Here is a 17472-nt window from a genome sequence, read left to right on the forward strand (position 1 = left end):
GATTAATATGTGTCTTGGTGTGTTTCTCCTTGGATTTATCCTGTATGGGACTCTCTGTGCTTCCAGGACTTGATTAACTATTTCCTTTCCCATATTAGGGAAGTTTTCAACTATAATCTCTTCAAATATTTTCTCAGTCCCTTTCTTTTTCTCTTCTTCTTCTGGGACCCCTATAATTCGAATGTTGGTGCGTTTAATGTTGTCCCAGAGGTCTCTGAGACTGTCCTCAGTTCTTTTCATTCTTTTTTCTTTATTCTGCTCTGCAGTAGTTATTTCCACCATTTTATCTTCCAGGTCACTTATCCGTTCTTCTGCCTCAGTTATTCTGCTATTGATCCCATCTAGAGTATTTTTAATTTCATTTATTGTGCTTTTCATCGTTGCTTGGTTCCTCTTTAGTTCTTCTACGTCCTTGTTAAATGTTTCTTGCATGTTGTCTATTCTATTTCCAAGATTTTGGATCATCCTTACTATCATTATTCTGAATTCTTTTTCAGGTAGACTACCTATTTCCTCTTCATTTGTTAGGTCTGGTGTGTTTTGACCCTGCTCCTTCATCTGCTGTGTGTTTTTCTGTCTTCTCATTTTGCTTATCTTACTGTGTTTGGGGTCTCCTTTTCACAGGCTGCAGGTTCGTAGTTCCCGTTGTTTTTGGTGTCTGTCCCCAGTGGCTAAGGTTGGTTCAGTGGGTTGTGTAGGTTTCCTGGTGGAGGGAACTAGTGCCTGTGTTCTGGTGGATGAGGCTGGATGTTGTCTTTCTGGTGGGCTCGTCCACGTCTGGTGGTGTGTTTTGGGGTGTCTGTGGCCTTATTATGATTTTAGGCAGCCTCTCTGTTAATGGATGGGGCTGTGTTCCTGTCTTGCTAGTTGTTTGGCATAGGGTATCCAGCACTGTAGCTTGCTGGTCGTTGAGTGAAGCTGGGTCTTGATGGTGAGATGGAGATCTCTGAGAGATTTTCGCCGTTTGGTATTACGTGGAGCTGGGAGGTCTCTTGTGGACCAGTGTCCTGAAGTTGGCTCTCCCACCTCAGAGGCACAGCCCTGATGCCTGGCTGGAGCAACAAGAGCCTTTCATCCACACGGCTGTTGTTGGCAGGAGCCAGGTCCTCACAAGCTGGCGGACTGAGGAGGTCAGTTCCTCACTGGTTGTTGGCCGGAAGTCTCAATCAATTCTTTGCCATTTGAGTCTTTCCATAAGGTAGCTTACACATGGCAGGTGGCTTCCATATAGGTCTCTGCGGATTCTCTCCGTGGTACGCCGCTCTCCCACCAGCGTTCCCTGCTAGTCACGGAACGTCCGGAAGCCGAGAAAGCCTGGAGGTCTAACTTCTTGACAGGCTGCTTCTTGGAAGTGATTTCCGCAGAATGCAAAAGGAATCATTTGCCTTTCCCTTCAATCTAATCATTTTCCTTTTCTTTAATTTTGTTTTCTGAAGAATAATTTCTGGCCATATCAAAAGCCACTCACCTTCTTCCTTACCATGCTTACCTCCATCTCCAGCCTTCTGGACCAGTGTCCCATATATTTCTGTATGTGCTTACAGTAAATATCTATAGCTCCTCCCTCAGAGCAGCTCAAGAAAATTCACTATAGGAAGCAACAAAACAGGAAGATGGAAACACTTTCCATTATCCATTAGACCCAAGCAAAATTAATTTTAAATTGGTTATTTCCTAAGCTTGAAAAAGCAGATATGCTTCCTATTATTCCCTCTTGATCTTCAGTTTAATTCCTGGGACAAGAGTTTATAAGAATCTCCTATGTATAGAACTTTTTATAGGGAAGCAAGCTGGGGACTTTAACACGCTGCAGGAAAATATGGTTTATCAACAGTCCAAATTTTGATGATCTGTATCAAATTAAATAATTTTAGCACAGTACCTAAACAAAAGTACTCAATAAAAATGTTAGCTGAATGTTTTTGAATAATGATAGATAACATTTATTAAATATCTACCATGTGTTATCTGCTGATCTGTGTTTTACATTAACTCATTTATTCCTCATAAAACCCAAGAGTAGGCCCTACACTATACCATCACCATCATCACTCGTCACCCACATTTTTAAGATAGGAAAACTCAGAGAAAGAGCATGAGGCATCATGCTCCAGATTACAAAAAGACAGCCAGAATTTAAAACCAGACTCTGGTTTCAGAGCTTACTTTATTAACCATTACCCTATGCTGCCCACCAGAAAACAAGAAAGGAAAAAACGGTTAACTTACAACATTGATGTCAGTCTGTTCTCTAATGCCAAAGAAATAAAGAAGTTCCATTGGATCGAGTGATATACTACCAGAGGGGGAATAAAAGAAACCTAATTGCTTTCACATAGGGCAGAAATATAGTGAGTAGATGGGGACTACAGCGAGGTTCCTTAACAATAAGGATGGAAAATGGGGGTGTGTTCACCATCTGAGACAGAAAAATGGCAAAAAAGCAACAGAAAAAGGATGAACTAAACCATTTTAGGAATTCAACTATCAAGAGCTGTGTTTATAATGAAGATCCAGTAAACACTCAGGTCCAATGACAGTGGCCAAAAAGCATAAACTCAGGTCTAGAATGTAAGTGATTTCATCATAGTGAAACCAGTTTGATAAAAGAATGTACTAACAGCAGATTCTTGGCCTGTATTTAGTTTAAAAAAAAAGAAAAAGGGCTGGTAAATAGCAAACTAAAGCTACATAAAATTACCAGAAACTATTACGAAAACTCAGTCAAAAGAAAAATATTTACCCCAGGATTATATTAATATAATACAACCTAAATTCATCTAGAATTTGCATGCACAGCATCACCGAATTGACCTCAGTCAAACCACTATGGAACACTGGTTAGCTTGGCACCAGGAAGGGCTACTCCTAGCGCTCCAACCGAGGTCACACTTGACTCTTCCCCGGGACCACAGCTCTACCATGTGTATGTGCATTCAAGAAGCAACGAGCGACATCATTTCGAGCACTCCAGACTTAGGAACAAAAAGAAATAGGATCCATGCACACATCTAGCCTTTTGAAATAATAGTGGAGATCGGTAGGGCACTTTAAATGGGCAATGGCAAAGACTATAATTTTCTGCTAAAGGGATATTATCACAATTTTTCAACCTGGGTTTGAACCAAGGCTCGTGAGAGCTCTTCTACTTAATGCAACATCACACCAGCACTTTTCTGTGGTGTTCCACACAGCAGATTATAAGCCTGACTCCTCAGCTCTTCAGAGTTAATCGTTTCAAAAGGCAGCGAGCTGAACACACTAAGTTAACATGGCACCCTAGAGTAGCTTCTTTCCACTCCCCACCTGCATATCATCCTCTTCTTCAAAAGAGAGCAACATTAAAAAAAAATTATTCCCATAGTTCTTGAGTGGCTCTGACAAGCTACTATTAAAATTTGAAACATAACTCCTGACCTAGTGTATGAATACAAAATACAGTTAGGTAAAAGAAAAAATAAATATATATATGGTTAAATGTGCTCATGAAAGTATAGGGAAACCAATCGGTGACCCAGTTGATACAAGCCTGAGAAATATCATCTTTCTATGATGGTGAAGAAATCAAATTTTTCTTCAGTGCTACTTGTATCTTGATATTTTTCAGGGTTTTAAGAGAAGTTAATGGCACAATTTAATGGGTTACAATCTAAATCCTATTTTATCAATTGTTCTTTAAACATTCTTAGTGGCTAAAATTATATCTCAGACTCTACCATGTGCTTTCATGTACCATGAATATCCTCCAGTAGATTACTAAGGGATGTTCTTTCTTCTTTTAAAATGTACCTAAAAAAATATGGCTGATTTTTCCTCTTTCCCCAGGAATGCTCAGGTTACATATGCTATTCAGCAATGCCAAATGAATCTGTTAAAGGGAAAATATCCTTAAGTAAGGTTGAGGAGATAGGGCAAAACCAAACAAAATTAATTTGGCAAAGAAGCCTCTCCCTCTTTGTAGCTGCGAAGGGAAAAGTGAGAGAGAATGGATTCTTTTCCAGGTTACATCTTGAGGTTGAAAACTGGTATCATGTAAATATATAACATGGTAAATATCTTAATTTAACTAACAAGTGCTAATTCACTCAGGCCTTTGTTATTTCTTGCTTAAGACTCTATTGGATAAGAAATGGATGAAAGAGTAGAAGAGAAAGAGAAGGGGAGGTGCAAGAGGAGGAGCAGGTGATGATCATTTATAGTCTAGATTGTTTTTAAAACATAATGTTAAATTTCAGGGCTTCCCTGGTGGAGCAGTGGTTAAGAATCCACCTGCCAATGCAGGGGACACGGGTTCGAGCCCTGGTCCAGGAAGATCCCACACGCCACAGAGCAACTAAGCCCATGCGCCACAACTACTGACCTTCGCACCATAACTACCGAAGCCCACGCACCTAGAGCCCATGCTCTGCAACAAGAGAAGCCACTGCAACGAGAAGCCCGTGCACCGCAACAAAGAGTAGCCCCCGCTCACCGCAAGTAGAGAAAGCCCACGTGCAGCAACGAAGACCCAAAGCAGCCAAAAATAAATAAAAATAAAATAAATAAAAATAAAATAAATAAATTTATTAAAAAAAACACACACATAATTTAAAATTTTAAAAGTACTTGTTCCTCAATGCTTGATATCTGTCTGCCACTTTCCACCAGAGAATTAAGCAAAAGCAAAGCTTCTCAGTAAAAGAATATGCTTACTCATCTGGAAGGATAACTTCATGAATATATGATAATTAGGTCTAATAACTTTAAGAAAATTCCTAACTGAGATCTGATATTAAAGTCAGGTCCCACAGCCTTAATATGCTTTTGCCGAAAGCTAACAATTGTAAAAACAACTTACTTTTTCACTCTAGCCAAAACTGAAAAATAAAGCCATATGCCTGATTTCTTTAAAACACTAAATTTAGATTTCAACTTTAAAATACATTTTGACATAAACGGCTTTTAACACAAGCATCTTTCATTTGGGTCTTTTCCCAGTTAATTATTTGCTGGCATTGTACTCGAAATTCCTTGGCTTCACCTTAAACCAACACTCCCAAGTGCTAATTAGGAGACTATATACATTATTAACCAGAAAATGTTGTGCTTAAAACATGCACGTTCCATATGTATCCTATTATTAACAGTATTCCTTTCACTCCTGGAAAGCTCTCTTTAAAAAATAGAGCCCTATTTAAACAAAGAAATTGGCTGCTATTGAGGAAATTCTTGTTGAAATGCAGTTAACAGGTAAGGGCCAACATGACACAGGATCCTTGTCTTTGAAACATCTTTAACATGAATCAAATTTAATCTCACTGAAATAGTCAGTGGAGGGAAAAGTTAATGACTGCTGATGTTACACATTTTAATAGTACCAAGGGGACTCCCGAAGAGAATGGCTGACTCTCATATAAGTTAAACCACTACCGGGGACCAGACATGTTGGTAACTACAGGCCAGAGACATGCCTTTTTCCAGTACTGCCTCTTCCAAAAAATCCAGAGGACAGATGGGAAAAGAAACGTATGTAAACAAGGTAGGCCTAATGATTTCCTAATTACAAAGGAGATGTGATCTTCTCATTAATTGGCAAGCTAATTGACCACAATCTCGGTTTCACAAATTGAGTCCAATAATCCAAACTTTGGGGTCTGTACTCCACAGAACTCTCCTCACACTTCCACACCCTTCATCCAGATACAAAGTTGTCAGTTCTGCTTGATTTGTTTGAATACTGTACTGCACGACAGCTGTCGGAAACGGTACATTAGAACAGCTGCTGTGACAGCTACAAGGGCTTGGAAGTTTAATTGGGCTCAATGTGACATCGCACATTTTTCTAAACATAGAAATATCCACAAAACTAAAGAAATTTCTAACGGGTCTGAGCAATATTTACTTATTGGCACCACCAACTGGTTAACCCCAGTTTGCGTTGTATCGTTGGTCTCATAATACCTTTCGCTACTGGGCTGGTAAGAGTATCAAAAAAAGAAAGAAAAAAAAAAAAAAAAAGAAAGGCAAATGAGTAGGAGCAGTTCGATGCACAAGAAAAAGGGCATTAAGACAGAGAGGAAATGGTAAGCAAGTCATGTCAATAATCTCTTTGAAAGGCTGGCTGGTAGCCAAGGAGGATCCCACAGTGTCTCAGGATCTACTTCCAAAGGAAACATATTCAGAGGCCCTGAGCGTGGTGCCAACTGCAAACAAAACCACTCATTATAGCCCCCTAGAGAAGGGGAGAATGGCTTACTCTCAGCATCCGCGTGGAGGAAGACGGCAAGCAGCAGCAGCAGCGGCCTGGCTACGCGCACCATCCTGCAGCCCGGCACCAGCACACCCTGGCAGCCTGGAATCACTGCCTCAGAAGCCGCAGCGAGCCGGACCGATGTGAAATTTCAGCTGGAACACTTTCAGAGCCTGTAAAGGGAGAGGTAAAGAAAAGAAAGGGAAGAAAACACAAAGACACTTAGACTCTTCACTCTTCTCCCCTTGTTCCATCACAACCACCACGAGAGATGCAAAACACTGTCAATACGCCATAAATTGTAACCAGGACACCTTTGTATTAGGAAGCAAACAACCTGGTTTGTGAAATGGGGCTACCCAAGCTGATCTTGTTCCCATGTTCAGGCCATCCTGAAGCCAACCACTCTGAATTTCACTCTCTGCTCATGCCATCTTTTGGGCAACGTTCTATGAGAAGAACCTGTCACTTCTTATGAAATATTACATGACTACATCGGTGGAAGAGAGTCCATCAATGCTACAAGTAAGATTTAAGAGAAGCTCCACCATGCAGGATAAAAGTCTATTATTGGCAGAATAATGGAAGCTGCTTTCCTGGCACCAGGTGAAATGACAGTGCTAATTCAACTTCTCCAGCTAAACAGTAGAGGTTAGAATTTTTTACACCAGCACATTTGGCTTCTTCCCTAAAGACACATCACATTTGAGTCTAGTTTGGCTTCAATAAGTCAAAACAATAGCTAGCAAAAGCCACTTTGACTTACAGGATTTTTATATGCCTCCTGGGCAACGGCTTAGTCTTCTCAATTTTCTATGTAAAATCAATAAGCCACAGCCTGTTTTTAGAGAGCCTACTGCATGCAAGACATCAGAGTTGCGACTCAGCAGTAAGTGTCGCAAGATAACAAAAATGAGTCAGATTCCATCCTCTGTGACTTTGCAGTTTAGGAGGGAAAATAAGACAGGTACATTGGATGACTAGTACAAGTTAATACGTGATTAGTGCCAGGAAGGAAAGCCAAATAATGCCATGAAATACAGGATCAGGAATGACATCATGGAAAAAGCGGTGTCTCCAACTGGGCCTTGGAGTACAGACAGAATTTTACCAAAAGAAAGGAAAGGCATTCCAGGAATTCTATGCAAAGGCAGGGCTGTGAAAAAGGAATTTGGCAAAGGTGAGTTGCCTGGTTGGCCTGAAGCAGGGCTTCGCAAGTATCTATATGCATCAGAACCACCAGGAAGGCTTGTAACTGGGCACGCACCCACCAGAGTTTGTGATTCAGTAGGTCTGTGGTGGGGGTCCAAGAACGTGCATTTCTAACAAGTTTCTGAGTGATGCTGATGCAGCTGGTCTGGGGTCCACAATGAGACTACTGGGTTGGTGTGATGGATCCATTAGGAAACCACAAGAGGATGAGGCAAAAGAAAATGTCTCATGCTTTAGGTGTACTTCCTTATTAGAGTTTTTGGCTCTCTGCTATTTTTACCGTACTGTTTCATTTAAATTTCCTACATGCTAACTTCGTTTGTGCGATTGAAATAAAATTGCAGTATATTAAAAAAAAAAAAAAAGAAAATGGCTCAGGCTTAAAAAATAATAGGTCATGGAGAGCCTTGGATGCCAACCTAAGTCAACCAGGCTTTTTTCAGCAAACCACAAAGGGAGCTATTTAATGTTTTGGAGCAGAAGAACAATATAGAATGAAGCTTTGAAAAGATTAACTGACAGCTGAACGTGGGGTGATTTACAGAACACTATTATCAAGAGTCACAGGTAAGAAGTAACACAGACCATAAGAGTGATGGTGGTCCTGGTGGGAATGGAAAAGAATGGAAGTGATGACTGACTGTCTCCAAGCAACAATCTGAAGTATGGCTCTTCGGGTGATAAATGATAGTTCCTACAGAACCTTCAATAAATCCAGCACAACATTTTATACAGAATAGGCTCTTAATAAAGAGAGAAAGAAAGGGCATAGTTAATGTTACTGCTTCCTCTGTCATTGTGAGCAGAACTTGAGAATGACAATCAGAATTTGTTTGCCAATGAAACAGTATACCTCTAAGCTTTGCATATAGGAATATCTGAAACACATAAAATTCTTGACACAAAATACTAGAGACATCCAGAAATAACCTAAAAACTTAAAATAACTTGCATTTTAAAAAGTATTGTAATGCAGATACTATAGTGCGTCTTTTTTGAAACTAAGCTTGAGCATGAGAATAAAAATTGTTTTAAAAAGATATTATCTTTTTCATTACTATGAATGAATGGTGTGAATACAGGAAAGATAAAACTAAAAGGAAGGGGTATGATCACTCTAATTACCATTCCACTAGATAGCCTTTTTTTCCTTTTGAACAGATTTGTGGGTGGCATGAAGAAGCAAATTGTACATTGAAATGCATGTACTTGAAACCAAAAGCTAGCCAGCTGCTCCAAATCAGCTATTGTTATCAATCTCATCTGGAAAACAACTTATCAAGCAGTTCACAGCTATCAAATGTTAAAATTCTCCAAACTTCATAGAAGAAGTGCTAAAGGAATCAGCTCTCTCCCTCTCCCCCTTTCACCACTCCCATCCTCATGCCAGCATTTCAAATGACAGCAAAGTCCAGGAGACATCAGTCCTGTCAGACTCAATTTGTGTCTGTGCAAGCGTATCAGAGCCAACTGCTACATAATGACTCTATGCAATCACAGAGATGGAGATGTATGAAATGCTCTCTCAGGAAAGAGGTGATTTGGCTTTCCCCCTTCTCAACTGAAGTGCCATAAGAAGACTAAGTTCTTTCAAATGAACCTACAAATGTTACCTCTGACTTGAAACAGTGTTAGGATCTAGAAATGAACGCAGATGTGAACATACCTATTTTTACTTAAATGGGCTATGCCCTTGGCCGAGATATGACAAAAGGAGATCAGAGGTGTGAAGATAAAACCAATTCTAGATGTTCATTCTGGCCAATCTCCCCTCTGTATCTTGTTTATTACATAGAAACTTTGCCAAAAGGAAAATGCTGGCTTGTGTATTAGTAAGGTGGAATTTGAATTTTGGAACAAAAATGGGCAGTAGATTTTTAAGAAAACATTTTCAGTGAAAATAATGTGGTCCAGCGGTTAAGACTCTGCACTCCCAATGCAGGGGGCCTGGGTTCGATCCCTGGTCAGGGAACTAGATCCCACAACTAAGAGCCTGCATGCCACAAGTAAAAGAGCCCACATGCTGCAACTAAGAAAAAAAACATCCCGCGTGCCACAACTAAAGATCCCGCACTCCGCAATGAAGATCCCGCGTGCCGCAATGAAGACCCGGCACAGCCAAATAAATAAATAACAAATTTTTTTTTAAAAAAAGGAAATAATGAGGATGAATGAATGTTATAAGTAGTTTCCTGTAGTTTCCAAACTACAATGTTATAAGTAGTTTCCTACCCTAAAGAAAGGGTAGCCAAGCACGCTGCAATGAAAAGGGCAAGAAAGGGGGTTTGGAGATACTAAAAGTACCATGGTTTAGCTTACATCACAAATTATTCTGCATTTGTGCAATAGCCCTCAGCAGGGGCTAACTCCGTGATTTTTATATACCTTGCCCTTTGTGTCTTTTATTAACTGGGACTGGCAGATAAAACAAACCATCTAGATGAGCTAAAAATAAAAAAAAAATATTTAAAACTCTCTGGTTTCTTATTGCTCACGGCACAAAGATGTTAACAATAATTTTGTTGATTTCCCATCAGCTCAATATCTACTTTTCTATTTATGTACATGTGTGGTTAGAGAAACTAACAGCTCAGAGAGCCAGTGTGTACAATCTAATTTGAAATGAAACAAGAAAAATACACTTGCCCTGAGTCTTATATCACTGCTTCAAGTGATCTGATTAGCTGACACCTAACTCTTTATCTTCAATTTAACATTGGAACCCTTTTCTATAATAAGTATATTTCTATTCAAACTGATATGAATGTTGAAGGATTTTTTTCAGCTTTCTGTATTGTTGGTGTTTCTGTAGATTATGTTAACATAAGAGGAAAAAAAAAAAGGCTTTTCTTTTTAAAAAGATATCCTACAAGTCCCTTAGAGAAATGAGTGATTGTAGGTTTTTTGCAGGAAATGTGCAAAACGAGCATGGAGCATCTTGCCATACCAGGAAGCAAGGAGGCTTTCAGGAACTACCAGGTCATATCCAAAAAGAGGAGCCAAGGTGAAGAGGCTTGGCTCCTACATCAGTCAAATGTAGGAAAATCTGAGTGGCAAAATGAATAACAACTGCAATGAAATGGAACACATCATATTAAAATCCACGAGTTTGTAATCTTAAAAGTTATTTTTAAAAATTACATTGGTCAGTCTAGGAGAAAGTTAAAGAATCAAATCATTATTCTGAGAAGAGGGAGAGAAAGGGAAAGAACTAAGGTTCTTTTCAAAAAATCTCCGTAAGAACTTAAAAAAATACTGCTTTCACTAGATATTATTTATCCCTATACACCTTGCTTCTTTCTGTCTTAAAATAACCCTATACTTTCAATTCTAGACATCTTAGAAGCAACAATATGGTAATGATATTTAACCTGAGCATATACCCATTAAGTTGGGGAGATGGTGTGGTAAAGAGGAAATCCCTAAATGCTGTGACTTCTCTTTATCAACCTCCCAAACCAATCAGGCCTCTATAAATCAACTAGAACAGATTTCTAACCATTTAAGAGATAGAAAAAAAATTGTAGGGAGGATGTGCTACCAGGAAACTGATTTGTGAAAGAGACACAGGCAGGGCTGCTGTGGCCTGTAGTTGATAGCAAGCCTGGTAGAGACTTCTGAGGGCGCCCTGTGAGTTTCCTGTGCCCTCAGCACACAGTTACAAGGACACAAAAAGAAAAGAGAAAACACAAATCAACTTTCAACATTTCACTTTTCACAAGAATTTTCCAAGAGAAGATAGTCCCCTAAACAGTTTATCATGGTCTAGGACAAGAATCCTCCGGCACTATCCAATAAAACTTTCTGCAGGATAGAAATATTCTTCATCTGCACTAATAACTGACCACTGTAAACATAGCTAGTATAACTGGGGAAGTAAACATTTTCCTGTATTTAAGTTTAATTTAAGTTTAAATAGCCCCATGAGGATAGTGGGTGCCCCACTGGACAGCACAGACCATAGCTTTAGTTTTCAACAGTACTGACGAGCACAGCTATAAACAAAGCCTACGTTTTCCGGGTTGTAAACTAAAACAATCAGGTGGGAATCCTGAGTCCATGTAGCCCTTGGCTTCCAAATAATTAGACTCTAAGGGTTCACCGGGTTAGGTGAGGAAACCCACTTAACCTCTGGGTCACTTACTTCCCCATCCCTGACCCTCACACTGCCAAAAACAATCATTTCATTGTTTCAAACTACTTCATAAAATGTGGGAGATCAATAAGTGGTCAAGTGTGTAACTGGAAAATGTCCAAACAGAAACACTGTAATTAAAAGGAAAAAAATGGGTATTTCATTATCACAGCCAGAAGAGCTGTATTCCCCACTATGAAAAGTCCCTGTTTGGGATATAATAGAAATGGGAACTTTGACAGCAAAGAAACACCACATTTCATAGATGGGAAAGGCAAGGATACTTCTACACATCCATATGACATCATGTGTATAATGCTTATGAAATGGCCACATTCAATTAATTAATATCAATGAGGAATATGGACAGTACATTCTTAAAGACATGCAGCACCGAAAGCCTCGACTATGGAAAACAGTGCTGAGATTAAAAAACGGCAATAGAAGAATGTCATTAAATTAAATAAAACAGAATATCATTAAATTAAACACATCCAATATACCTCTGAATCTAAAGAATACAAGGAATCTAAAGAATATAAGGAATTACTTTTATGAAATAAACTGAAAACTCCTTAAATTATACTCTTTCCCATAACAGCACATCACGTCAGAACTCTATTTTGCCCTAAACATGTTTTCATGACAATAAATTGGGAGAAAAAGAAAAACCCAGAGGGGGTTTATGAGATATTATGTATAAATACATAAAAATAACTCAATCATCTCATTTTTGGCTTAGGCTATGACTTAGTTTGAAGACAGCAGGTGACTGTAAGTACATGATAACTCTTTGGTGAAATCAACTGGATTATTAGAATAACTGAAGAGTAAAACAATGCCTATCCATATGGATACATTAAAGACTCTTCATATGTTTAGTTCTGACACATAGAGAGAAAAGCCAATGGTCTGAGTTTTGTATAATTCACTTTTCAAATTACTACTGGTACAATCTCTGTAAGACTTCAAATAACTTTACATTTGAGGCACACATAAATATTAGTTACTTTCAGAAATGGCAAAATGACATTATTAACTTTGATCGTTTCTTTCTCCTTCAGGAAATAAAAATGAAGTATGCCATGAGAAATGAACAGACAGCGGAAAAAAAAAACCCTCATCTCTCTGTCTACCTATTTTTTTCCTTACAAACAGAAATATAATTTTGATTTGAAAAGTAGGATAGCTTTAGAAGAAGCATCTAATGTCTTTAAGTGATTACTGCGTGTGATAACTTCTATCCAGTTTTATACAACACTAGTGGAAACTTGCAACGGAAAAGTTAAAATACAAGTCTATTCAACATGCTGTTGGACTCTGTTATTTGTTCCATTCTTCCTAAAATACATTTTAAAAGTGAGAAACTGATCAATCTTGCAAAGTAGAGACAGATATGTAACCCAGTCACTTCTTACCCAAAAAGCAGAACACAGATTATATTGCTTTAATCTCTGGGCATTTCTAAATGGATGTGAAACCATCATTCCTAAATTCATTACTCCTGATTTTCTTTTTTATTATATTAAAAAACAAAAGAGTATATTTTTTAATGCATTTTGTTTAAAATACGTTTTGCTTTTAAAATACATTATGAGTAATAAGGTTTTAATTATTCTTATGTCCATTTAATTTGTTTTATTTACATCAATACAGAGTAGAAGCTAGCAATACATGGCAATTATTTTACTCACTTACTATGAAAAGTAATTTTTAAAATTCATTTTGTGGAGAATTTACCACTCCCTTTAGCAATGATTACTTTTTTCCTTAAGATTATTTTTAAAACAAAGGGTCTTTTAATAATAGTATATAATAGTTTTTAAATACTTCATTACTAGAGCTCAACAGAAACTGATTTTGCCTACTCACGGGTGTTACATCTATAATTCCATCTTCAGAGCGATCAAAGCTCTAGACCAGTGGCTCTCAGCTGAAAACGATTTTGCCCCTTCCCCAGCGGACAACTAGCGATGTCTGGGGACATGTTTAGTTGTCACGATGCAAGGGGAGTGCTAATGGCACCTAAGGGGTAGAGCCCAGGGATGCCGTTAAATATCCTACAGTACACACCACCACCCTCCACAGCAAAGAATTATCTGGACCAAAATGTCAACAGTGCCAAAGGTGGGAAACAATGTCCTAGAACAGTTCATTAATGTTGAAGAAAAAATTTTAATTAAAAAAATGGGACTCTTCAAGGCCTGTTTCTAGTATATTATTTTCTAAATCCATCAATTTTCGGTGTTTCCAGTGCAGTGTTAGATTTGAATTTCTGGGCATGGAAGTCAAAACACTATGGATGGCTCCCAAAGTTCCCTTTTTGTCCTAAGCTAGAACTGAAGTTGGCTTGCCTTATGGGAAGGTCAGTTCACAGACTTAGATGACATAAATATTGTCACCAATTAAAAGGATGAATCTGTTAAATAGGGCAGAGACTGCACTGATGTCTGTCAGTGAAGAGATGTGCTTCCCATTCCTCATGATGGGAGCTTAGCTCTTCTCTGAGGGAACAGCCCCAGGATAGAAATATTCGGTTCCAAGGAATGCTCTTTCACTTCACTGCCAGCAACAGACAGTAGAATTGTGAGAGGTCATCATGAATGGCTGGGGAATGTGGAATTAAAGCATCTTCTCTTCATTTCCCCAATGTTGTCCCCATGACTTATCCCATATCTCTGTGAAAACCTATGAACACCATACATAGTAGAGGAGAGTTAAGTTCTATGTGGAGAAACCAAATAAATGGTTATTAACCAAACAGAAACACAACCTAAAGAAAGGGTAGAGAGAACAAATATCGATCATAGATATTCAATATACATTCTCCTCCTCTCTCACCCGGCATATTTATTTTCTTAGTTATATTGTACTCTTTATTGTTAGTGCCTTCTTCGCATCTACCCTTCTCCATGAATGAAACCAAAGATTGATAAAAATCAGAAGAATTACAGATCATCTTGGGCAACCCCCTCATGTAACAGACAATGAAGTGAAAGGACATAATGAAATTAATAGCCTCAGGACACACATCTGGTTAGTCTCAGGAGAGGGTTTAGGACCCAAACCAATTTTCTTTCTTGTACAGCATTCTGCTTCTATCATCTCTGACTTACTATAATGGAGATATCTAGCTTAGGTGAGGTCACAATTAATTCTAAAATGAGCACAATAAACAAAAGTTATCTTTTTTAATTGGCAGAGAAATAGTCTAAGGATTGGCCCAAATGAAGGGGGAAGAAAACCTTAAAAGTTGGGTATAGGAAGTAAGGATGAGAGGATCTCACTGAATAAAAGTATTTGAGAGTTGTCATCCTAGATGGATAAATAATTCACAAATGAAAGTTTATCCCATGAGTCAAAAATTCTCCCACAAGTCAATCTTTAACTTAGTAACCCATTATTATGTACTTGCGTATCTTAGAGTCAAAGAGTTTATAGGTGTGCTTAGAAATAGAAATGATTAACCAAAAATAGATTTTTTTAAATTCTCACATGCTAGTAATTGAATTAATAACATGCAAACACATGTTTATACCACCTTGAGGCACATTGATTTTGTATATTATTATCTAGTTCTTTTTTCATGGAGTTCTTTTCTCTTTCATTTAAATTTTAGCAAAAATACATGTTGGCTAATTGGGAGTAGGTAGGAATGCATTCGATGATGAATTCACAGAGATATATAGGAGAGTTACCCAGGTGGAAAGATGCCAGCCAGAGTGTACTTTATTATAAAGTTGCTAAGGGCAACACGGCCATATTGAAAGAAGAAATGCAGACACACAATAGTTATTTTTCAAAAGCAGTGGCATTATAAAGTGATTTGATAATAAAGTATGAAAATTTCCTGCAGCAATAAAAGCACTAGGCATTTCCCATACCAAGATGTGTCAGTCTAGGAATGAAAAAAAATCTATTTTTCCCATAGTCACTCTTTCAGAAAATATATTCGAGACCTCCGGAAAAAGGCTTTGTAAAATACTGTTATCTTGGGGACTTCCCTGGTGGCGCAGTGGTTAAGAATCCACCTGCCAATGCAAGGGACACAGGTTTGAGCCCTGGTCCGGGAAGATTCCACATGCCGCGGAGCAACTAAGCCCGTGCACCACAACTACTGAGCCTGCACTCTACAGCCCATGAGCCACAACTACTGAGCCCTCGTGCCACAACTACTGAAGCCCACGAGCCTAGAGCCCGTGCTCTGCAACAAAGAGAAGCCACCGCAATGAGAAGCCCGTGCACCGCAACAAAGAGTAGCCCCTGCTTGCTGAGACTAGAGAAAGCCCGCGCGCAGCAACGAAGATCCAACGCAGCCAAAAATAAATAAATAAATAAATAAAAATTAAAAAAAAAAAATACTGTCGTCTTCATTATACCTCTATAAAATACTCAAACAAAATACACAGTACAGATATCAAAAAAGGAGTTTAAAGTCATTAAAAACCTAGTAGCAAATGAGATGTAGTAACTTCCTAAATACCAAACTTCCCAGATACCGATTGTAATCTTATTTGACTGGCCCACATGACTAAAAGAAAAGGAAATGCCAAATAACATCAACCAAACTCCTCGGCTGGATTTAGGCATCATCCTAGAGGCTTTCTGAAACACGGATTCTTATATTTTTAAGTACAGGAGTACCCAGGTACTAACATATGTAGGACCAAGCACAGGCTGGGGCTGGGGCTGGGGCTGGCGCTGGCGGGCAGAAGTGCGAGGACAATGGGGGTGTGGGGGGAGGGGAGTGACCCCTAACTATTATTTGGTGGGGATCAAGTCCCAAATTAACATGTCCACATTTTAGGGATTTCTCTACCTTTTGCGGTATGCTCAATAGTGTTTCCATCACAAACTGAATAGATGGGGCTTTGCTTCTATTATGTTTAATATTTTTTTAATCATAGATTTAATCATGATGTGTTATCACATTACCTTGTAAAACATTTTTCAAAAGTTATGCTTTTAGAAATTGTGCTCACTTCCTCCACAGCAATTGTCTTTAGGGTCAATACTATTCATAGCATAAATCTTCATCATTTTCAAACTTCGTATGTAGCAGTGGATACAGACCATACATAAATATGGTGTATACAGGCCATATACAAATATAGCGCAGGTTGAAAAAATATATATATATATATTATATATTCCTATTATACTACTAATGAACTAAATATATTGCCAAATACACAAAATTAGAAAATTTTTAAATGAGATAAAAATAAACAGACACAGGAATCCTAGAATTTTTTCCTAGGCCATACCAAACATTGGAGATCCACTGCCCTAGATATTCTGCAGTTTGAATATTTTTCACATACATTTCGGGTGACAGTAGATAAAACAGAAAGCTTTTACTGATTGGTAGTTTGGTTTTGTCCGCCAACCCCCTTCTGGAGTCAAACACTTGCTGTAATCACCACATGTTAAAGTGGCCACGTGATGGCTGATGTCAACATGATGTAACACACAGAGGAGAAAAGAGACTGTTGTTGTTTGAGATTTTCATACAATGTCCTCATTTTATCATTGTAAACCATCCACACGAAAGCTAGAACAACTTTACACATCAACTGTGTTCTTGTTTTAAAAATGAATTCTTTCATTCTTTGGCTCCATGAATATTCTTGAATACCAGGCGCAGTGATTCATACGAGAGACATAACAATGTACAAGACAACAAGGTCCCTGATACATTTGGGTGAGGGGAGATAGAAAATTACAAGCAATTTTTTAAAAAGTGAAGTGGTGAGTGCTATAAAGAAAACAAGGTTATGGGGGAGGGGAGGGGAAGTTTTAGATATGGTGGCAAGGAAGGGCCCTGAACAGGTGGGGTGCAAGCCTGAACCCAGATGTCAATGACAAGACATTCTGAAGAAGACCTTTCCAGGCC

General features: G+C 38.5%; 1 protein-coding gene across 8 annotated transcripts in view; it reads right to left on the minus strand.

Moving 5' to 3' along the window:
* PTPRD (protein tyrosine phosphatase receptor type D) overlaps nucleotides 1–17472 on the minus strand; it is a 542415-nt gene that overhangs the window by 427066 nt on the left and 97877 nt on the right. For all 8 annotated transcript variants that reach the window (XM_061200424.1, XM_061200419.1, XM_061200422.1 and 5 more), the window contains exon 2: nucleotides 6236–6402. In XM_061200424.1, the coding sequence (XP_061056407.1) occupies nucleotides 6236–6299 (64 nt within the window). In that variant the 5' untranslated portion in view covers nucleotides 6300–6402. The remainder of the gene's footprint in view (nucleotides 1–6235; nucleotides 6403–17472) is intronic.

The sequence above is a fragment of the Eubalaena glacialis genome, chromosome 9 (genome assembly GCF_028564815.1).
Source record: "Eubalaena glacialis isolate mEubGla1 chromosome 9, mEubGla1.1.hap2.+ XY, whole genome shotgun sequence".
In the NCBI taxonomy this organism is placed as follows: Eukaryota; Metazoa; Chordata; class Mammalia; order Artiodactyla; family Balaenidae; genus Eubalaena; species Eubalaena glacialis.